The sequence below is a fragment of the Euprymna scolopes genome, chromosome 1 (genome assembly GCF_053919585.1).
Source record: "Euprymna scolopes isolate OS-2025 chromosome 1, ASM5391958v1, whole genome shotgun sequence".
NCBI classification, from domain to species: domain Eukaryota; kingdom Metazoa; phylum Mollusca; class Cephalopoda; order Sepiida; family Sepiolidae; genus Euprymna; species Euprymna scolopes.
In genome coordinates this window covers 133,378,967-133,402,638 of record NC_136482.1, presented here as the reverse complement: position 1 = coordinate 133,402,638, position 23,672 = coordinate 133,378,967, and the positions used below count along the sequence as shown (strand labels likewise).

Here is a 23,672-nt window from a genome sequence, read left to right as displayed (position 1 = left end):
TTCGCCTTTGCATCACAGGTTCGAACCTGCCTGCCTACTATCACTTTTTTTTTCCTACTCCACACACACCTTCAAGCATCTGGGCAACGACGACACCAAGACTAGTCTATAATATAAATCTCACTTGCCTGTTTAAATGTATGTAAGTATGTATGTATGTCTGCCTAAAACTTTCGACAGAGGCGATGGATTTTCATGAAATTAGTATCGTTTTTAAGCTCAACCCTTTGGACGACAAATATAAAAAAATTGGCTAAAAACATTAAATCCTTCACCCTCAACTGGGTACTTTTCTACAAGGAGGGGTCGATATTTTTTAAAGTCATCCCCTCTTTTTAATCGACTAGCCTTAACCTTTGCCACTTCCAGTTTGGCGATGGATGCAATGGCAAAGATGTTTTTTTTTCCCCCATTCCTCGCAGTATGGATTCGAGTCTGCCTACTACCACTTTTTTTTTTTTTTTTTTGCTCAACATACACCTCCAAACACCCAGGCAAAACTGGGCACCTAGGCTAACATAATAAATATGAAATCTGCATTAATCAAAATATCTTATTAACCGTATTTTATGACTGGGCAATGCTGAGCAACCTGCTAGTATCTATATAAATAAAATTCAATGTCTGTATGTGTCTGCCTGTACATGATAGGCTCCTATATAAATTACTAATATATATATTTATACACACACTTATATATATACATATATACACACACTTATGTATATATATATATATATATATATATATATATATATATACAATAAAGCTGAACATTTGTATGCATTAGTACATGAATAGATCTCTATATGGTTTACTTTTATACCAAACTGACCACATACAATGATAGAAGCAAAAATTGGTATGATAAAGTCATCCCTCCCCACCAACGGGGGCGGAGCCACAGAGGGGAAAATCCTATGCATGCTCACATCGTTTCATATAGAGCTACGAAATTTGGCAGGAGAACCCATCATAGGGAGAGGAAGGTTTTGATTGATTACACCACTCACTCACTCCCATCAACCAATGAGAGGGGGATCCCAGGATGGGGGAGCACTTTTAATTGGAAACCCTGTGGCATACTTACACTGTTTGATTTACACTCGTAGAGTTACCAAATATGGCAGGATAATCCACGATGAGGTGAGGAGACAGTTTACACTGCTTACCCTGAACAACGGGGTGGGGGCCCCAGAGGTGCCACTAATAAATGGGAATACTATGCATGCTCACATCGTATGATGTAGAACTACCAAACTTGCCATTCTAACCCTACCATGGGAAGGAGAAGGTTTTTATGGGTTATATCGCTCACTCACACAAACAGAGGTTTTTTCATAATCTTTCATAAATCAGAGTCCATTCTTTGAAGGCTCTTTTTTAGCCCAATCAATGATGGGTACTTCTGCTAGTGTATATATATATTTCATATGATATTATGTAGTTAAATTTTGATTAGATATTGAAAGCAGCAGTTAAGGAGAAATGGGAAATAATAGGTATGATGATATTGATTTCTCATTACTAGAATTAAAAAAAAGTTTCCTAATGATTGAAATCTTAAAAACTTTTGTAGATATTTGATGAATGTTTTACAGAAATTTTAAAAGAAAAAGCAACTTACATCTGGAAATGTAAGATAATGTTTTGGAAGATCAGGTTTCGTACAATCCTAAAAAGAAAACGAAGAAAAGACTTCACCAAAACCACAAAAATAAAACATTAACAATGTTTTACGAAATAAAATAGAAATACTGCATATAATAACAATTTCAGTAAAATTGACCAAGATGATATATCAAATGGAAAAATTTCCAAAACTGATTTTTATCTCTTTCTTAATAATTCACAATCTAAATGGTATCAACAAATGAGGTTCTAATTCTAGTTGAAAAATTCATGTTAGTTTTGATTTGAAGTAAACTTTACTCAAGAAATTGCTTTTTTTAAAAAAAAAAACAAATGATTTGAGGAATGATTAATATGCTATCTTTATGTAATTCAACATTTAAGAAAGTTATCAGTTTAGAATAGAGCTAAAAATATTTCCATACCAATCCAGCTGTATCAAATATTCTAACTTTTTCTTTTACTCCTCGGTCTGTTTCAATAACAGCCGTGTAGATATCTTCAATTGTAGGCATAGTAGGCTGCAATGAATATGAAAAAAAATAGTTTCAAAGAGCAAATATAATTTATGAAAATGATAGAAAAAAAACATACATCATCTAATGAGGAATGAAGAATTTATTTAATATAAGCTAAGATTATGCTTTTTCATTTATCAGACAATGTTACTTTCAGCTAAAAATTCTAAACAGATTAGCAGAATAATTTTAATTGGATATTTATTGTTTCACATACAAGAACAATTTTTTTGATAACTAAAATTATACAATGGTTTTCAGATCTCTACTTTCATTGAAACATCAGCTATTTGAAATTAGTAGTATCAAAATAAAACAAAAACTGATTTCAAAATGTTTTAAAACTGGCATGACACATTCTTCATTCATACGTAATTCATGTTGAAATAATGCTGACTGTATAATAATCTCCAAAACACTGACACTCCTCCTCTGTGCAAGCACCTTTTTATTTAGTCTCACACTCATGCATGTATTTCCAACTATTAACTATTTAAAAAGTAGTTTATGAATATTAATTTTCATTCTTTTTATTTTAATATATCATATTAAAATGTATTGTTTTCGTTATTAAAATAAACATGTAGTTATATTTAAAAGCATTTAACTTAAGCTAACAGTGAGGCCTGATGTTGTCCGGGATTGAATGAGGATCAACGGATGTTCCGCACCATACTATTATTCTTATCAAAATCGGTGAAATTGCACATTTTTCAATCAAATCAACTGCTTGCCTGCAAACTTGGGGACTCATTGTGGTATACTAGGAGGAAGCTTCATATGGTTCCCCACACTGAAGTAATCCACAATACATTGTAGTCTACGTTGCACTGTACAGAAATTGTTGATTTTATAAAATTATTTTTATATAATGGCTTGAATTAAAGTTTAAAATACAAAAGCCTAGTATCAGAGTTCAATTGTGCTCTAAACAAACATTTATTTTGAATGTGCGCCTGTCTTATCAAAGAATCTATTGTTGATTCATATGCTGGGTTTTTCTTCTTGAGCAGTGATAAAACTTCCCGAATGCAATTGTGACTTTAAGCTGTATAAAGTGTTAACTTTGGTCAAAATCAGATTTTTTCACTTATCAATACATATTGGAAGCATTCTGATAGAAAACCTAAGAACACTCCCAAACACATGATGTATATTTGTATGAAATTAAAAAAAAAATCAGCCCAGCTGTTTCAGAGTCCATCGGGAATGAACTCTGTTTCATACACTCCAACAATTCAAAAAAACATTTGTCACATGATCCTTTATAAATTAAATAAAAGGAATAATGTTAGGAAAGAGCAAATCACTTCAAACTTCATGTGATATCAACAATGTAATGATTTGAAGATGCAGAAGATATTCTTCACAATTTAGGAACGGGGAAGGATAAATTAAAAGAAAGGTGCAAAAGACAGTTGACTGCATTGAGAATCATTGTTGATGTAAACCAGATTAGTTTGAAACATATGTCATGAATTGAAAAGACTTAAATTGTCTAAGGTTGGAAAATGGATTCCTAATGATCTCTTTTAATCTTGGTAATGCTAAATTTGACATTTCATAAAAATTTAATGTTCTTTTAGCATATGTCTGAGAAATTATGCATCATCTACAATATTTTCTAAACTTTGCACAAGGAGATTATTATGTTTTTAGAAGTTTTCAAAATATGAATTAAAAGAAGGGTGCAAAAAATGATTGAGTGTATTGGGAATCATTGTTGATGTAAACCAGACTAGTTTATTAGGGTGAATTAATCCTTACTTCAAAAGGAAGTTCAAATTTAGTTCCTTTCTTTTTTCGGTTCAAAATTAAAATGCATTTAAAATCTTATTAACTGATGGAAAGAAATCATAGAAAAGAATAGTCACTGCATTAATGATTAAATATGTATGATATTTCGTGTTTTATTATTGTATTAAGTCTTAAAAACACACACACACACAACTTTCGTTACAATCAGATATGATACATTTTTAAGTCAGATTATTTACATAAAGCTCAGTTTATGGGTCTAATAAAAATAAATAAATAAATAAATCAATTAAAAATAAATCAAGGAAATCTCACATTTAAACCATTTTATTTGAATACAATTTGTTGCAAGCTACCTTAATCCATAATATGATTTGAATGTGTGGGTGAATTTGATTTAGTTTAGTTTGAATTTTGACTTAAATTGGTTTTGTACATTTCAATCTAATTTTCTAGGAAAAAAGGCAGAAGTTCCCTTTTCTTCAATCCAATCAGTAATTACTGTTTGCAACTAATCTCATACAATACAATAGTATAAAATTTAATTTTAAATCCTAAGTTCAGAGAATTGAATAACAAGTTTCTCTCAAAATAGAATCCAATCTATAAATATAAAAGCGAAAATGTATGTATGTTTGTATGTGTGTTCGCTTTTTCTGTATGTCTACAAAAGGCTTCTTTCAGAGAAGCGGTCAGTCGGTTCACAACTTTTTAAAACTTTTTATATCACATATAAATCGTAATATCTCAAAGCTAACAACAAAGCTCGCCTGTCTATTTAATTTGCTCGACTTCGGGAAGATAAATATTCAACATTTGTCGCTCGCCGCATGTGGATTAGTCTTTTTCCTATAACGAAAGCGACACTAATTCTGGCGGTATTTTCCGTCTATCGGCAGAAATGTCCGAAAGCAATCAGCTTTGATCAATGTGGAAATATTTTCCATATATCAAACAATTGCTATTCAATTTGGACAAGGGGAGCTGGTCCCCCACTCCAACATTTTGGGAAAATAAAAATAAAAAAAGCATTCCCGCAGTAAATGAAATACTATCCCGCAGTCAAACTTGACCTCATTAAGTCATTAAAACGTGCACCTGCCAAATCGAAGCAATTAAATAAATTCAAACGTGTTTCCGTTAGCATCTCGTGGTGGCCCAATGGTTAAAACCATCGCACTCTTTTTTTTTCACGCTTTAATTTCCAACTTTGCCTCAACGGTTCGGGTTCGATCCTCATACTTACCTACCAAAACATTTTTTTTTATTTACCCCCCCCCCCCCCCGAGTTTTTCACACATACCTCCAAACACCCGGGCAACGCCGGGTACCCCTCGCTAGTTAATTTTAAAAGACAATTTTCATGTGGAGTAATTGTTCAATAAATTTGTATAAATCTCTACAGATTTTAAATTGTATTTTATACAGTAAAATTTTGCACTAAATGATATATTAAAAGGAAAGTATTTATATTCAATAAAACTGAAAGAAAATAAGGGAATTACACTTTGTTTAAAATCAATATCAAACAATTATAAACAAAACAGATTAAAATAACTAAACTGACAAGTTTTTAGCCTGTGATCCACAAGTTTTGATGCCATGTAGCTTTCACCATTATTCTGATGGTTATTGTTTTTACAAAAGTAAGAATGGAAATAGGTGATCATGTACTATTGGCCTACTTGAGCATGTTCCACAAAAGTTGTGTAACATACTGATGTTTTGTTGAATAAAGTACAATGGCCACAATTAGGCAATAGCCAACTATTATAAAGATAATTAATTTCTGTTTCAATTCTCCAAAGAATTTGCATTTTCACCCCAAACAAGGTATAGTGTCAATTTGATGTAGGGGTTACTATCTGGAACACAATTGCAGGGATACTATGTTAAGAGTTGAGCAGCAAGATGTCTATTTACATTACCCTTGAACTTCTGTATGCCAGTACAGTCAGGGAAGCAGGAACTCGGAAGGAAATTTGAAAATTTAGCAGTCCTAGGGAAGAAAGTAGAAAGCTTTCTGGCATCTGGGAATCTTTATTGTGTAGAGGTGGGATTTTGCTACTTGTCGGGGTATTTATGTCAAGGGGATACAAGGGCTTGTAGTTCATCGGATACCATTAAAATACTTATAAAACTGACAGAGGAATGTAACATTTCAGCGATGGGCCAGAAGTTGAAGTTTAGTTAACAGTTCAGAACCTATTAGGTTGGCAACACTTTTTTGAACCCTGTCTAGCAGTTAGAGACAGATGCACCAGCCCAAATGTAACAACAATACTGCATACATGAGTGAATGGTGGCCTTGTAGCAGTACAGGATACTCTTAGGCATGAGTAACTTTCTAGCATGGTAGAGAGAGCCCCACCTTCTTTGCAGCAGCCCTGGTAATACCCTCCATGTATCTGTTCTGACTCATGTTCTCTGTGAATGTTAAGCTGTATCATTAGCCATGGCTATTGGTGGCTGAAAATTTTTTTTTTTACTTATTAGAGTAAAGAAGCTTATGTATGTTAGCATCCATTTTTGTTCCCATTCCACTGCAGATAGGAGGTCTGCCTCTAGGGTTTCTGCCATTGCCTTGAGTATGTGCTCATTCGTTTTCGTCATGCCTGTTATTGAGCATGGTGTCATCAGTAAATATACTCATGCTGGAAACAATTTTATCAGGGAGGTAATTTATAAATATCAGGAATAATAAATGTCAAAAGATCAACCCCTGAGGTACACCCACATTTATATCATATTGTTTTGACATACGACCATCGAGGACAACCTGAATTTTTCATCTTATATAAGAAGAATTTAATTATGTTAAGTATTCATCCAGTAATGCCATATGATCTTATTTTCATGAGAAGATTGTGCTATACCCTGTCAAAAGCCTTAGATATATCTAGGACTACTGCCCTAGCCTCCCCTGCCTTATCCAGTGCATGGTATATACATTCAGAGACTGTGATATCTGCAGCAGAATCGGCTTGCCTAAATCCATACATAAGTTTAGCAGCTGTAAGGTGGTGGACTAGAGCCCGATTAATTATGGGTTCAAATATTTTGGCGAAAAGACTAATGGGGCGAGAATTTAATGGGTCAGCTGTTTTGCCAGAATTCTTGTAAATTGGTACCACAAAAGCAGTTTTCCAGCAGTCAGGAAAGCAAGATTTGTTAAGGTATTTGTTGAAAACTTTGGAGAGAACTGGAGCAACCTCAGCAGAGCATTTTTGTTAATAGTACACTGGAATGAGATCAGGTCCACATGCTTTGGAAATCTCTAGGTTTTTTATGATATCATGTACTTGAGAAAGAGTGATTTTTAGATGTGTGATTTCTGTCTGCAAAGAAAAATCTGCGAGGAGGCTGAATCCAAAGGAGAGTTGGAGACAAACCGACAGGCAAACATGTTAGCTTTCTTAGTTGCTATGACTCATGATTGTTGGATATCGGAGAAATTGTTGATTGTCCATTATTTACTACACTGTTGTAGATTTTCCAGAAATCATGAGTTCCCAATTTCTGTGTGTCAATGCGTTTTCTGGTGGTTTCAGTATATTTTCTCTTAACTGTCACTATTTCTTTCTTACAATTACTTCTAGCTTCTATAAACTTTTATCTGTTTGTACTGAACTGATGTCAGATAAATTTGCTGTATGTATGCTGTCCTTTTTTTTTTTTTTTTTTTTTTTTTTATTACATTTTCACCCCAAACAAGGCAAATTGCCACTTTGGTGTAGGGGGCTACTATCAGGGGCAACAACTACTGGGGTACTATGTAGGGATTTGGGCAGCAAGGTGTCGGTTCACGTTACACTTGAACTTCTGCACGTCAGTACTGTTGGGGAAGCAGGGACCTGGAATGGAATTCCAGAGTCTAGCGGTTCTGGGGAAGAAACTATTGGAGTAAAAAGATCTTTTACATCTAGGGATCTCTACAGTGTGGGGGTGGGATTTAGCAGCCTGTCGGGTTTGTCGAGGGTGCACACGTCGTGGGGGCACGAGTGATTGCAGTTCGTCAGAGCATTCACCACTAAAATACTTGTAGAAAAGGCAGAGGGATGCAACATTTCGTCGATGGGACAGAGGCTGAAGCTTAGATGCCAGTTCAGGGCCTATCAGGTTTGCGACTCTCTTTTGAACCTTGTCAAGGAGCGAGAGACTAGTAGCAGATGCACCAGCCCAGATGTGGCAGCAATACTCCATACATGGGCGAATGGTGGCCTTATAGAGGTACAGGATACTTTCGGGTGTTAGTAGTTTTCTAGCACGGTAGAGAGAGCCCACCTTTCTTGCAGCGGCCCTAGCAATGCCTTCAATGTAATTGTTCCAACTCATGTTTCCTGTGAACGTTAGGCCAAGGAGTTTGAAAGATGGACTCTCAGATAAAGAGTCGTTGGCCATTGCTATGGGTGGTAGAGAGGGTTTCTTGTAATTATTGAATGAAACTAGTTTAGTCTTGGCAGCATTGAACGCAACCAACCACTTTTGTCCCCATTCCACTACAGATCGGAGGTCTTCCTCTAGTGTTTCTGCCATTTCTTTAGAAATGTGTTCATTCGTCTTCCTGTCGTGCCTGCCATAGAGTGTAGTGTCATCAGCATATATACCCATCTCAGAGGCAATGTTGTCGGGGAGGTCATTTATGAATATCAGGAACAATAGAGGTCCAAGGATAGAACCCTGGGGCACCCCCGCATTTATATCATATTGTTTAGATGTACGACCGTCGAGGACAACCTGGATTTTTCTCTTATCTAAGAAGGATTTAATTATGTTAAGTATTCTACCAGTGATACCGTATGATCTGATTTTACTGAGGAGACCCTCATGCCATACCCTGTCAAAAGCCTTAGATATATCTAGAGCTACCGCTCTGCCCTCCCCCGCGTTGTCCAGTGAATGGTATATACGTTCAGAGATCACAGTTAAGATGTCTGCTGTGGAACGGGCTTGTCTAAATCCATATTGTTTGTCAGTCAGTAGTTTAGCATCTGTAAGATGATGGACTAGAGCATGGTTAATTATGGTCTCAAATATTTTGGCAAAAAGTGGGAGGAGGCTAATGGGGCGATAATTTGATGGGTCTGTCTTTTCGCCTGAATTCTTGAATACTGGTACAACAGAAGCAGTTTTCCAACAGACCGGAAAGCAAGCTTCATTAAGGCATTTGTTGTAGAGTTTGGAGAGAACTGAAGCTACTTCGGCTGAGCACTTTTTTAATAGCACAGCTGGGATAAGATCGGGTCCACATGCTTTTGAGGTATCAAGGTTTTTTATGATAGCATGCACCTGAGCAGGGGTGGTTTTCAGATGGTCTAGTGTGGCGTCTGTCCGCATAGGAAAGTCAGGTAAGGGGTGGTTGGAAGGGTCCAGTGTGGAGTTTGAGGCAAACCGACTGGCAAGCATGTTAGCCTTGTCGGTTGCTGAGGAGACGACCTCGTGATTGTTGGTTAGTGGGGGAATTGTTGATTGCCCATTATTTACTACACTGTTGTAGATTTTCCAGAAGTCTCGAGTTCCTAGTTTTTGTGATTCGATGCGCTTTTTAGTGGTTTCCGTAAATTCTCTCTTAGCTGTTGCTATTTCTTTCTTAACGTTATTTCTAGCTTCTATATACTTCAGTCTGTTTGAACTGGACTTATGTCGGTTAAACCTACGGTATGCATGCTGCTTTTGAGCAATGGCAGTTGCACAAGTCGACGTAAACCATTGGGGAGAGTGGGGCTTACTATAAAATTTCCGCATGGGAACATGCGCTTCGATTGCAGTTTTGAACCAGTCAGTGGTCTCGTTTGCACATTGTTCAGCAGGGAGAGAGAAAATACTTTTCCATGGGGCATCTCTGATTAGTTCCCTGATGGCTTCCCAGTCAGCCTTATTATAATATCTCGTTGTTTTGAGCACTGGCTCTTCAGTTTTGGGTCTAGAGTTTAGGGTGATTTCAACCATTATCACTGCATGATCAGCGTTCCCGAGTGGGCTGTGGGCCTTCGTTATGCAGTCATCGGGAACTGTGGTCAAAAACAGATCTAGAAGTGATGCGTGTTGTTCTTCCTGGTCAGGGAAACGGGTTGGAAACGTAACAATTTGTGATAGGGAGTGAGATATAGCGAAGCTATGGGTTGTGCTGCCCGCTGCATCTGTGTGAGTAGAGAATCCAAGCCAGTTTTTGTGGTGGACATTAAAGTCACCAAACACATGTATTTGTGCGCTAGTGTCGAGGGTCAGTGCCGTGTCTATGCTGTCAGATACTTTGTTTATTATGGAGCAGTCCTGAGTCGAGGGAGAGCTTTGCTCAAAGGCAGCAGCTCAAGTAGAAGTAAACCATTGGTTAGAGTGGGATTTGCTATAGAACTTCCGTATAGGAACATGTACTTCAATTGCTGCCTTGAACCATTCAGTGGTCTTGTTTGCGCATTATTCTGTATAAAAAGAAAAGATATTTCCCCATAGAACATCTCTTATGTGATGCCTGATGGCATCCCAGTCCTACTACCTTGTTATTTTGAGCAATGTTTCTCCAACTAGGGGTTGGGGGTTTAGGGTGATAGCTATCGTTATCACAGCATGATCAGCATTCCCGAGTGGCCAATGAGCACTTGTTACATAATCTTCAGGAGTTGCCATAAGAAATAGGTCCAGAAGTGAGGCTTGCTGGTCCTGACGATCTGGGAGACAGGTCGGGAATGTTGCTGTCTGTATCAAGGAATGGGATATAGAAAAGTTATGTGGGTGTAGTTAGAGAAACTAAGCCTATAACTGTGGTGGATATTAAAGTCACCAAACACATGTATTTGGGTACCAGTGTCTAGGGAGAGTGAAGCATCTATGCTGTTAGAGACATGATTAAAGTACAGTCCTGGGTCAAGAGAGAATGAGAAAGTAAACATAAGTAGCTAACATTATGTTCTAAAGTTAGTCTAAAGCACATGAAGGCCTGGTCATGTGATTCTAGTTTTGATTACGTAGTCATGAGGAGGGTGTTACGAATATAAACTTCAAGTCTGTGTGTGTGTGTGTCTGAGTTCTTATGACAAAGTGGAAGATAACCAAACATGTTAAAGTGGTTAGAGGGTATGGAAGAATGCAAGTTGCTAAGATTTTGTTTCCTAAAGATAAAGAATTATTTTACATTTGGACATGTGAAATTACAATGGAGTATTTTTTGCCAGGAAAATACTATAGTGAAGATTTATTTTTAAAAGTGATTATTAATTTGAAAAATGCACCTGTTTTAAACCGATCCTTGTAATAGCCATCTATCAGCTAATCATGACTATTGTATTTTACATGATTTTAATGGAACAGCCTTCTATTTATGTACGCCATGCTCAAGTAAGTTAATGTGTGATTGCCTGGAAATGTATACAGTTCACTGGGTGTGTAATTGTGTAATCACTGTTCCAAATCCACCTAAATCAAACTATTTCATTATAATCAGATTCTTATGAAAACTTTATAAATTGCAAAATTATAGGCTTTTCTTAGTGGTAAAAGTTTGTGTTAACAAAATGTTTAATCTACACTTACTGTTCCCACAACATGGTTCCCATACACCAAATGTTCTATGATAGCAGTTTTGCCAACACCACAATGACCACATACAAGAACTTTGCTGATTTTCCCCATTTTCCTCAAGACTTGTCTTGATTTACCTTAAAAAAAAATAAAATAAAAAATTTTTAAAAATAAAAATAATAAAAAAAATGAAACAAGCCAACAAAAGTTTAAGAGAAATCTAAAATTGAATCCACTAAAAAACATGATTTACTTCAAAGATTTGGAAAAAAAATTTATTTTCAGTCTTTCATCAAGAAATTGACAAGGAAGTCTGGTTAATTCTGCAGCAAATTTAATCATTCAGTTTTATGTTATGAAAATAACATTTAAGTAGTATAAATAATTTAATTCCGTTCTAGTTGTTCAACTAAATTTGTTTAGAAGTCTTTTTCAATATCACATTGTCATGCAAAGTAACATTTTTCTTTTCAAGCATGATAGCTGTTATCATCAAAAGAATATGGTTATAACAAGTACAAACCAAAGAAACACATGTAGCTTTTTTTTTACCATACAGTGGCATGTAACGATGGAATATTAATTATATTGGATCAATAAACTAAATATTATTTCTACTATTTGGATTATCATTTGAAAATTAAAATGGAAACGGTATTCTACTTCAAATGAAAACATTTGTTGCTTATGAAGATAAATCGTTAACTTGGTGACAAAAATATCAGTAATTTTTCAAGACAGGAAAAAGCAACACAACCAAAAACTCACTCTGCTAAATATAAGACAAAATCAAATGTCAAACCAATTTAATTCAGTTTCTCAATTTTTGCTTAAACATGGCATAAAAATTTTAAGCTTAAAAAATAATGAAATCTAATCTAATGAAAGGATGAGTATGCCATCAAGCTTACAAATACAAATATATTTAATCTTAGTATTTGAATATTTGAGTGAAGCCTAAACTAATTTTCAATAAGGAAATGTTTCTGTATACAGTCAATGTATACTTAACTATTATCATACACAATCATTCTTCAAAGTAGAAATTAATTTTTTTAATCAGATTTTTTCATATATATATATATATGTATACATACTCACACATTTACAGAAAAGATTTTTATGTACTTTTCTTAAAATCATTTTTCTAGATTGTGTATAAAATTCAGATGGTGATTTTATTTATCTTTTTCCTGTTTAATAGAAAAAAAAACATTTTAGAAACGAAAATTACAAATAAATTTACATTCAAGTTATATATTTCTTAACATCCCAGAAATTACTTTTTAGTAGGGATTTCTGGAGCAGTAGAATGATTCAAACATTTTTTCAGCAACTTTAGTAACAAATTTGATGTAAGTCTGCCATTTTGTTAACGAGCATCTCTCCCCCCCCCTCTCTGGCTTTCTTACTCTTTCTATTTTCTCTCTCTGTGTCTCTATAAGAGAATAGAGAGGGAGAGAGGGAGAGAGAGAGAGGTGAGTAAACGTGCAGGTAGACACGTTTACCAGAACCAAAGGTCAGCTGACCAAATTACGTATGTGTGACGTGGTTGGCTAGATCTGTGAGATTTGATTTGAGCTTTGAAGAAGACGGACGTTTTCCGTGGTCTCCCCCCTCTTAACTGGGGAGGGGGGAGACGGACGCTGACGTGTGTGAAGAAGAACCACACAAGCAGATTTCACTTTACACCTGCTGCAGGACCTCTGGGGAAAGTGAAATAAAATCTATAAAACACATTCATCGTCTTGGAGTGATAAATCTTCGTCAAACAGGTATCAAGTCTCCCTCCAGGATGAGAAATTCCCAGATGATCCAACAGCGAGAAGAAACAGAGGTAGGTTCAGAAATTACATGTCACACACACGATTCCCTTTATAATAATCAAACACACAACCATTTATGTTAGAGACAATCACACGGAATCTTTCTTATGTTATATAGAAAACGTAAAATGTGCCCCTAAATGAAGAACTCTATATAACATATTCAAATGTAACGAAAGCTAAATTTGGTACCCCTCAAGGATAACCTCGATGATAGGAATATATAACAATTTCAGGTCTGAAACAAAGGTCAGTCCTAAAACTTATCAAAGCAAGAGGCTTCCTCAAGGAGAGAGCTATTCAAACTAAGGAATAAGCACATATCCAAGCCAAGGTCTGAAACCTTAGAAAATGATTTCCAGTCTCTAGTGGAACAGGAACATAAATGGATGGTAACATTTAATGCTACTAAGAAAAACTCCTTTCCTTCAACAAATGCAAAAAACCTTTCCAGTTACCAATTGTCATGGATGACAATACTGAGAGTTCATTATTTAAACTACATGGTCTAACATTTACAGGTAACATGAATTGGAACAAATACATAGAAGACATTGCCAAAGTTGCTGCAAAGGTGGGATCCCTCTACCATGCTTAAAATTACTGACACCTGACAGTAGCATATATCTAACAACTACTAGTTTCTCTCTGTTGGACAGAATACAAAAAAAAAAGAGTCTCTAATAGATTCTGAACGGTCAACCAAGCTCAAACCCCTGTTCCACGACTGCAATGTTACATCTGTTCTTGTTATGCTCCGACAAACTCAAAGAACTAGTGCCTCCTCGATGTAAATGCTTCTGACTAACCAACAAACAGCAAAAACCCATGCCTTCACTGTAGAGATCTCCCAATGTCAGAGAGCATTCTATTCTGAAAGTTTCTTCCCTTGAACTACTAGACTTTGGAATATCCTGCTTCTTCAACTGTACTAACATGCAGAAATACCATATGAACAGAATCGCACTGTTAAATTCTCTACTTGAAGTGTCTCTGTAGGCATGATCCCTAATTAATAGTAGCCCTTTACATTTTAGTAATAATTTGCTTTTTTTGAATAGGAGTATATAAAAAAAAAAAATGAAAGTATCTCACCCCTTACATAATCCTCTACCTGTATAAGCGTAAAAATATTATAAAATGGAGTACCATTCAGAGCACTCTTCCTGCCTTGAGAGAGTACATAAATTTCAAAATATAGTGGAGGCGGGGTCATTTTATCTTCCCTACTGCCTCTTTCTTGCACAAGAAATATTGCTAGCCTTTCTTTATATTTATTTTATGGTAAGTGGTCATCCATTCTTTCTTTCTGTTCTTTTAAAAATCTGTTCATAAAATCGGATCTTTCAGGTTTTATGAGTGGGATAATTGAAACACCACACAGATAAAAAAAAAAAAAAAGACGAGGTTAGGTTATATCATCGGTCATATAATATCACGTTACCTAAATTTTCCGAGGCTAGAAATTTGATAGAGATCTGGTACACTGGTACCAGGATTTGTTATGCTGTCTTTTTTGTACTTTATAATAAATAAATAATTTAAAGTATAGTATCTGCTCTAGTTTCAAACACTCTTTGAAATTTATTCCATTTTGATAGCAAAAAAAAACATACTTGATTTTTTTTTTTTAAATATAATTTTAAATTTTTTACTTAATACGTTACAGATATTGGTGCTTCTACAAAATTTGAACCAAACCAAATGGACATTAGTTGAACTAAAACAAAAAAATAAATAAAAAATCTTTAATTCAATTCAAACTCTGTAGAAGCGATTGGGATTCTTCTTGACTTTTTGTCTCCCAATTTTCCGTCTGCAAAATTTAAATCACATGATTATGATGTAGCGAGAATAAAATAAACCATCTAATCAAGTACCGCAGTTATGGATTTATGATATTTAAAATCACTTTATTGGTACTTATGCACTTATGTAACCGGGCTGGTGGGTGTTTTGTAACTATTTTGTTCTATTTTACCTAACAATATAATAAACAAAAAATATATCGTAAAACTTGAAAATACTATTAAAAAAAAAATAGCACAGTAACACAGGTGTATAAGCACCACTTTATTATATATATATATATATATATATATATAGTCCTGGTCAAAATCATAAGACCACTTAAGAAAGTAGCGCTTACGCATAATATTGAATTTCTAATCAAACAAATGGTTGAAACCATTGCCAAAAGGGAAAATATGATGGAAAAAAATGAAATCTGCTTCATTCAAAACCTTAACCTAATAATTATTTTTTAAAAAACAAACATTTTCACCTGGTCAAAATGATAAGACCACTTTAATAAAATCGGCTAGTTTTTAAAAAATGAATACGAAAAGCTTTCTATGTTACTAAAAGCAACTTGTTAGTGGATAAAAAACATTTTACTAAATTATAAATTGCAAAAGGGAAACCATTATCAGAGTTTGAGAGAGGAAGGATCTTTGAGCTTAATAGGGGTGGACTCTCCCATAGATCCATTGCAAACAAAGTGAATCGTAGCAAATCGGTCATGACAAATTTTTTTAAGAAATCCAGATAAATATGGGCACAAAAAGAGTCCAGGTCGACCCCCCAAAATAACCCCATCGCCGTATCAGAAGAAGCTTAAAAAAAAACTCCAGTATGAGCTCAAGTCGATTGAAAAGCAGAATGTAGTCCTAAAACCATCAGAAGGCATGTGAAAATGAAGGTTTCAATCATTTAAAGCGACTGCAGAAACCACGTCTTCTTGAACAGCACAACTCTAACCAACTTAAAATTGCTGCCAAATACCAGACTTGGGATGAAGAGAAGTGGGAAAATGTAATTTTCTCCGATGAGAAAAAGTTTAATCTAGATGGTCCAGATGGATTTCAACACTATTGGCATGATAAAAATTTGCCCAAAGAGACTTTTTCGATTCAGCATAGTGGAGGAGGGTCTTTAATAATCTGGGGTGCTTTCTTGTCAGCTGGGACCCCAAAGTTGCAAGTAGTGAAAGGCCGGCAAACATCATTGAAATACATTTCAATGCTTGAAAATGCTTCTATCAGGACTGAAGGCCCATGTCTGTGTGGAAGAAATTGGATTTTCCAGCAAGACAACGCTACGATACACACTTCTCGACAAGAAGGAAAATACTTTTCTTCAAATAATATAGAATTGTTAGATCATCCAGCATGTTCTCCGGACCTCAATCCCATTGAAAATCTTTGGGGATGGATGGAAAAAGTGTTCAAGAATGGAACCCAGTATGATTCGATAAAGGAACTTTCTGATTCGGTTTTCAGTACATGGGATAAAATTCCTTCACAACTGATAAAAAACTTAGTACCATCAGCACCATATAATTGAGACAACTGTTCTTCTTTGTGAAAAACCATAAAACAACTCTTTATATTTTTATAATATATATTTATTACAGTTGTCTCACTTGGTTTTCACAGGATCTGTAGTTTCTACATTTTCTGTTCATACAGCTCGCTCCCAGCTGTCTGTCCACCCTCGTCTACGTCTGTCTGCTCTGGTGGTCAATCCTCAACTCCCTGAATCTCTCCAAAACTAACTACATCACGTGTTCTCTTACGTCACCTAATTACGTGTCTCATACCAATCTAATCCACCTAGTTATTTGTTTATTCAAAACTAAAAAAATGTTTACATCTATTTTCTATTTTCGCATTCTTTTTGCGATTCACACCTCAATCATTTATTCCCCAGTTCAATTGTTTATTCTTCTAAGCATAATAACTGATCCAGCGACCATCCGTCGCTCAAATCAATTAATAAGAATACAATAACAATTATGTTTTGACCATTGCTCCCGCTTGCCACAGTTAACAGATACTATGCTATGATCACAGCCTACAGGGTCATAACATTACATATTGTCCAGTAAATAATGGATGCTGGCGACAATTTTTTCTATTTCATTCAATGTTTTCTTCTTTAGATATTTAAAACAAAAATTTCACTCGATAAAGAAATGTCACCCCCATTCTTTCACCAGTCGGTTGAGGACGATCGTCGACCTCGGAACCCTTCCACTGCCGGTGATAATTCTTGGCCGTCTAAAGTTACTGGTATGGGGAAGTGACCGAATTATCGGTTGATCATCTAGTTATAGATCCTGGACCAATTCGTTGTGTACCCTCTTAACGACGAACGTCGTCAAAAGAGAGACGTGAATTTTTTTGTGTAGTAAAAGAAAAAAACAGGATAAAACGATTCTGCACCAAATATATATTAACAAAAAAAAACAGTACAGTTCTTATAATTCTTTCAGAGTCCTGAAGGAAGCAATGTGTTATTATGCTAAGAATATGGTCGAAGGCATCAGCTTGTAACCTTGTGGAGTGTCGGTCTCTGGGTATCTGAAGAAATGTGTCAAGAGCCAACTCTGCTTTGACTGTGTTCCTCTCTGCACATCTCTTCTCCAAGAAATGCCTGCGAATTCTCTAGAAATGTGTTAAGTTAAAAGCCCAATCTGCTCTGACTTTCTGTGTTTTCTCTATCTTTCCATTTGAGAGACTGTCGTCTGCGCATTTCCCAGTCAAGAGCCCGCTCTGCTCTGCGCATTCTCTCTTTTGTCCATTTGACTTGTTGATATATATATATATATATATATAAACAATTATATCGCCCTCTGAATATCACGCGGATATTATTTCTTTTTTGTTTAGAAATTCAATTCTCAGTCCATAATCTACATTATCATTTACAAAAATAACACAATGGCTCGCTTCAAAGATCTGATCGAACTCAAATAAACAGTTAGTAAATACAGTTTTGTGAACCTTTAACACACAGAGTTCTAAGGTTGATACCAAGTGGTTTTGCCTTTCTTCCTAACGGGGGGGGGGCATCAACCTACCCACACCCTTACTTCGTTACATTACCTCCCCTACTTAAAAGAAACAATATTGAGATCAATATTTTTTCTAACCCACTTCTTCTTATTTGGCTAAGGCCAAGTAAGAAGAAGTGGGTTAGAAAAAATATACTACTGGGAAAATATACTACTAGGGAATCTCTGTGGTTTTACAATTCATAATATTTAGCTATTTGGTTAATAAAAGAAGAAAATTTTTAAAAGCTTTATCTTTGATGCACATGCAAAAAGTTTTCTTTCAGAGTTCGTGTTTTTTTTTTAAATCTGCTTTCAGTTCATTATGGTTTTATAAGAGTCCAGAACCCTCATTATTATTATTTTTTTTTTTTACATATATATATATATATATATATATATATATTATACACACACAGACATATATATATATTTGACGCATGCAATTATTTATTCGATAGTTCATTTTTCTCCGGATTTCATTCCATGGCTCTTTCTTGATTACCCGGCTTCAGTCTTCTTCACATATGTATCTCCAACGTTGGTAGGGTATTAGATGCAGGGTTTGTTGGTAGTCTCGGTTCTGTTACACATTGATCAGGACTGGTGGCATTATCAAAAACCATGGTAGCGTTCCCCACTTCATGCTCATCCCTATTCATTTCAAACATCGAATGGGTTTTTCCTTTTAAGCGCTTTTCAAGGTTACCCTCATCCACTTTATTAGCATCTTTTCTAGCCCTTAGGATGCTATTGATGTGGCTTACTCTCCTTTTCCCATATACTAGAAAAGCTATTATCATCATCACGACCAAGATGATTATTGTGGGATATAACCATTTACTTACTTCTTCCCATCGCCATTTTTCTTGTTTGTTATTACTCTTCACTGTTCGTAACTCATCTACTAACTCGCTTATAGCGGTCTTTCTGACTGGTTTCAGAAGAGGTGGAATTTTGTGAGCTTCTATCTTCGGAAATTCCTTAGTGATAGGGGTCCATACTTTCGACCACTTTACACGCGGTATTTTAATTAATGACAGAAAGTCATTCTGGAGCTCAAACTTCTCTGTAAGTTTATAGGACGGCAAGATCTCCATAGTTGGGCCAAACGCTGCACAACTCATAGGTAAATCTATAATGGTCACAGGTGGATGAATAAGTATTTCCCCTTGTTGTCGTCCCTTACAGATGCTCGGTGACGTGCGCTAATGAAAGTAAATCTAATTGTGTCCTAATATGTTCCATTGCCAATGTCAATAACTGAATTGATGAGTCGTTGGTTTGTCACCATCATCAGTTCCAGTATTTGCCCAATTACAGCCTCTATGGTACTTATTCTTCTAGCCATAAAAGTTAAACTTCCGTTTAGGCTGGTGACCGTATGAGATAGCCAGTTAATTCTTTGTCTATGTTCTGTTAGTTCGTATCTAGTAACATTCACTATCGATAAACTTTCCCCTACGACGTGCTTTATCTTCTGTTGATTTTCCTCTAAACCGCTTATATGCTTTCCTAATGCCTCTGTGTCACTTTCTGATACTGTACCGAATAATATGTGTAGTACTTTACCTACGAAAGGTAGTATGGATCTCTTTCTAACTCGTTTTTGGGTCCCTTCTGTTGCCAGTAAACCAATATGCCTAAAATATCCTCCAACGTATCGGAGTCTTTGTTTCATCTTATCTAAACGTCCTCCTAATGATACAAATAACGCTGGATCAGAATTTATCCCAAGTTTTGATTGATTTTTCTGCATTTGCAGATTCAAGTTCGCCGCTAAGTCAACTTCGTGTTCTAGTTCCCTTTGAACCTTCCGATATGCTCCCAGATCGATGACGAATGTCAAGATCCACTTAGAGTGTGTAATTGTCACCTTGCTGGTCTTCTTAAATATTGTGCTGTGTATGTGGCGCAGCGCTACTGTCCATCCAGCCATTATTAGCATCATCACTATCAGGTGACGCATCCTACAAATACACATAGTAATGCTCTTTTATTTGTTCCATTTTTATTTCAATCACTCGATTCCATTTCCCCAAATAACTTTACGATAGAATTAATTGGACTTTCTTCGTCTTGTTTATCTTCTTCATAGCTATTTTTAATTTTCCCTCGTTTTGAGATAACATTGATAGGTCGTTTTATGCTGCTTCTCAGAAGTTTAGGTCCCATCATGTCGCCTATTACTTCTGGGGGCTGTGTCGACGGTATCGTATTGCTTTCTGATTCTTCAGCCCTATTCTCCTTACCAGCTTCTCTATCTCTCCGTACCGATAATGGAATATCATCTTCAGATCCCCAACCTTCCGAATCTGGAGGCGTAGTTGTTATCTCTGTTAGCAAGCCCGTATCCTCTACCTCAAATTCTACCTCTAACTCCCGTTCATCTGCTATCTCATCATCAGCCCACCTATCCGTATCTTCCCGATCTCCTTCCGGATCTATCAGGGTGGCTTTCCTTACAGGTCTGTCTATCTGTATATTAGGCATTTTCCACTCCCTAATATTGGCTTCACAGATATCTGAAGCATGAACCCTCTTCGTTTTATTTGTCAGTTGATCCCATATTTTATATGTTACCGGTCCCATTTGTTTTACTATCCTATAGTACGGTTTCCATCTAGGATCTAATTTTCCTTTTCTAACCTGTGCTCTGTAGTATACCGGGTCGCCAACTCCATATGTTTTCTTAACCCTTCCATCGTTGACTCTTTTGTTATGCTTTTTCTGTGCTGAGCTAATCCTTCGGAGCACTTCACTAAACAGAGAATGCTGCTGCCCAATCATTTTTTTATGATTTTCTTCCCCAGTATACCTTTTTTTTGGTAGTAGAAGATTATCTAATGGTAACACTACATCTCTACTGTGCACCAGGTAATATGGAGAGAATTTAGTCGTATCGTTATGTGAAAATCTGGCCGCTGCTAAGGCCTGATTCAAGAACAAGTCCCAATTCTTGACTTCGTCCTCTGATTACTTCGACAGCGTATCTCCCAAAAACCTATGAAATCTCTCTACTTTAGCATTGCTCTGGGGGTGGTATGGAGAGGTGGTAATATGTTTCACTCCTAAATATCCCGTCACCTCCCCTATAGTGGCATTTACAAATTCTCTGCCATTTTCTGTCACTAACATACGTGGGACACCATACCTAGGGAAAATTTCATTCATAAGTATCTCCGCCATGGTCTGTGCATCCTTCCTTTGCACCGGGAATGCCTCTACCCAGCTAGTTAACCAATCGACCATGCTGACTATATACTTATTTCCCTTGTTACTATTATTATATGGCTCTGAGACATCCATGCTCCACTTCTCACTACACTGGCCTTCACGTGACCATTCGGGACATACAAGCGTAACATTGGGTTCTTTTCTTCCCCATTTACATAGTATACCCGATCATCTTCCAACAGGTATTTTCTCGATTTTGAAAGCGGTAATTTCCCTTCTACTAGCGATTTCTTAAGTTCGCTATACTCTTTGTCCCTGCTCGCTTCTAACTTAAGTAGTTTCAGGTCTATCAATTTCCACACAAGCTTATCGGAATCGTCTTCTTGAGTCATTTTCTTCTGGCTCTATTTCATCTTCCATCTCAGAGGGCCTATTCTGCAATTGCTGAGAGTTGAGTACGCAGATTCTATAGTTATTATCTTTAACTAGATTCTGATCACTAGCGTCAGTCTCTTCCCCGACCGCTTCGGGAATTCTAGATAATAAATCTGCACACGTGTTCTCTTTTCCGGACAGGTACTCTATCTTACAGTCGTAGCCACTCAGTTGCATAGCCCACAGTTGCACCTTTCGATTCTTCCATTCAGCATCGAACAAGTACTGTAATGGACAATGATCAGTTTTTATCACAAACGTCGCACCCGCTAAATAAAAATGCAGCTTTTGCAAAGCGTACGCGATGGCATAGGCCTCTTTTTCAATCATGGGCCACTTCTGTTGGGTCTTTGTTAACTTGTGAGAGAGAAAGTAGATAGACATTTCATCCTTTATTCCCGGGATTACAGCTTCTTCCTCTTCACAAGGCTGAGTCAAGCAAGCTCCTATACACGTATCACTAGCATCCGTATATAAGACCATAGGCTTGTTCAAATCGGGATAAATCAATAAAGGAATGGATGTCAGTTCCGCTTTTAACGTATTGAATGCTTTCTGACATGCCTCGGTCCAATTGAACCTAGCATATTTTTCGTTAGATTAATTAGTGGTATAGCTATTCTAGAGAACCCTGCTATGAACCTTCTGTAATAACCTACAGTTCCTATAAATGCTCTAACTTGTCTAACTGTTTGGGGTTCTGGCATTGCCCTTATAATCTTTATTTTATCAGTATCTGGCCTTACTTCAGATTGGTCTATGATAAATCCTAAATATTTAGTCTCTTTTCTCATAAATTGACACTTTTCTATTGTTAGTTTCAAGTCATATTTCAGACGATCTAACACAGCCTGTAAATGCTTAAAGTGCTCTTCCAGGGTTTTTGAGAATATTAAGATGTCATCCAAATATGCCATGGCAAAATGTTCAAATCCTCTCAACACTATTGCCATTAATGATTGAAAAACACCAGGGGCTCCTGCTAGCCCAAACGGCATGACACGGAACTGGAACAACCCCATGTGACAACAGAAAGCCGTTTTAGGTTTGTCATTCTCATTTACTGCCACTTGCCAGTAATCTGATCTTAAGTCTAAGGAGGAAAAACATGTAACTTTCCCTAGCATCGCCAAAATGTCATCTATCAAGGGCAGGGGATAAGCAGTAGATTTTGTTATCTTATTAAGTTCTCTAAAATCTACGCAAAATCTATTTTCCCCCATCCTTTTTCTCTACTACTACTACTACTGGGAAACCCCAAGGTGATTGAGACGGCTCGATAATTCCAGCCTCTCCCATCTCCTTCACTGCTTTCTCAACCAACTCTCTCTTCCAAATAGGCGTTCTGTACGGCCTCATCTTTATTGGTTGGTGGTCTCCTGTGTCAATCGACATTTTTACTGTATGCGTATTACCTAATTCCTTATCTGACTTAGCTAACACTCGCTTATTAGCTTTAAATAGTCTTCCTAATCTCTCTCGGTATTGGTCAGGACAGTCTAATTCCACCTTGTCACTAATTGCTTCACTCTCTACAGGCATTTCTTCGCATCTCACCCTAGTTTTTAATGTTAACACTGAAGCTCTGCCCAACTTAGTTCCTGATTTAATGTTAACCGTCTTCAGACTCGTATTTGCTACAACTACCGGAAAATTCTGCGCCTGACCTTCCTGCACTAATGCTGGTAACACTGTCACGTCCTCGTCCTCGTCCTCTTCTATGTGGGGAAGGGGTAACATCTGATAAACGGCTTCGTTATCCCTTATAGCCCCTTCTATCTCACCCCAGCTCGTCACCGCCGTTCTAGGTGGAATCTTTAAATCTTCACGAGACACGAGGTCCACTCGAGCGAGCATCGTGCTACATAAAATAATCTCTTCCTCCCCAAGGACTAACTTTGGAGGGTCGAATTTTAATACGGCTTTCCTCTGTCTAAGCCAGTCTCCTCCCAGTATCACGTCATGGGTCAT

The 23,672-nt window shown here is 36.5% G+C and overlaps 2 protein-coding genes across 6 annotated transcripts in view; both read right to left on the bottom strand.

Annotated features, from left to right (window-relative positions):
• LOC145270024 (NF-kappa-B inhibitor-interacting Ras-like protein 1) overlaps positions 1 to 23,672 on the bottom strand; it is a 360,313-nt gene that overhangs the window by 74,720 nt on the left and 261,921 nt on the right. For 2 of the 5 annotated variants that reach the window (XM_080125799.1, XM_080125667.1), the window contains exons 2-5: positions 12,528 to 12,619; positions 11,439 to 11,563; positions 2,058 to 2,153; positions 1,628 to 1,675 (exon numbers count right to left, since the gene is read on the bottom strand). In XM_080125799.1, the coding sequence (XP_079981925.1) occupies positions 1,628 to 1,675; positions 2,058 to 2,153; positions 11,439 to 11,563; positions 12,528 to 12,531 (273 nt within the window). In that variant the 5' untranslated portion in view covers positions 12,532 to 12,619. The remainder of the gene's footprint in view (positions 1 to 1,627; positions 1,676 to 2,057; positions 2,154 to 11,438; positions 11,564 to 12,527; positions 12,620 to 23,672) is intronic. The other 3 variants (XM_080125727.1, XM_080125698.1, XM_080125757.1) reach the window with 2 other exon arrangements.
• Positions 22,911 to 23,672, bottom strand: LOC145281587 (uncharacterized). Its single transcript, XM_080132213.1, has one exon. The coding sequence runs from the start codon at positions 23,670 to 23,672 to the stop codon at positions 22,911 to 22,913; it is 762 nt and encodes a 253-aa protein (XP_079988339.1).

Bases quoted from the DNA above. Each gene is read 5' to 3' on its own strand.
- LOC145281587 (XM_080132213.1), bottom strand. From the start codon at position 23,672: ATGACCCATGACGTGATACTGGGAGGAGACTGGCTTAGACAGAGGAAA.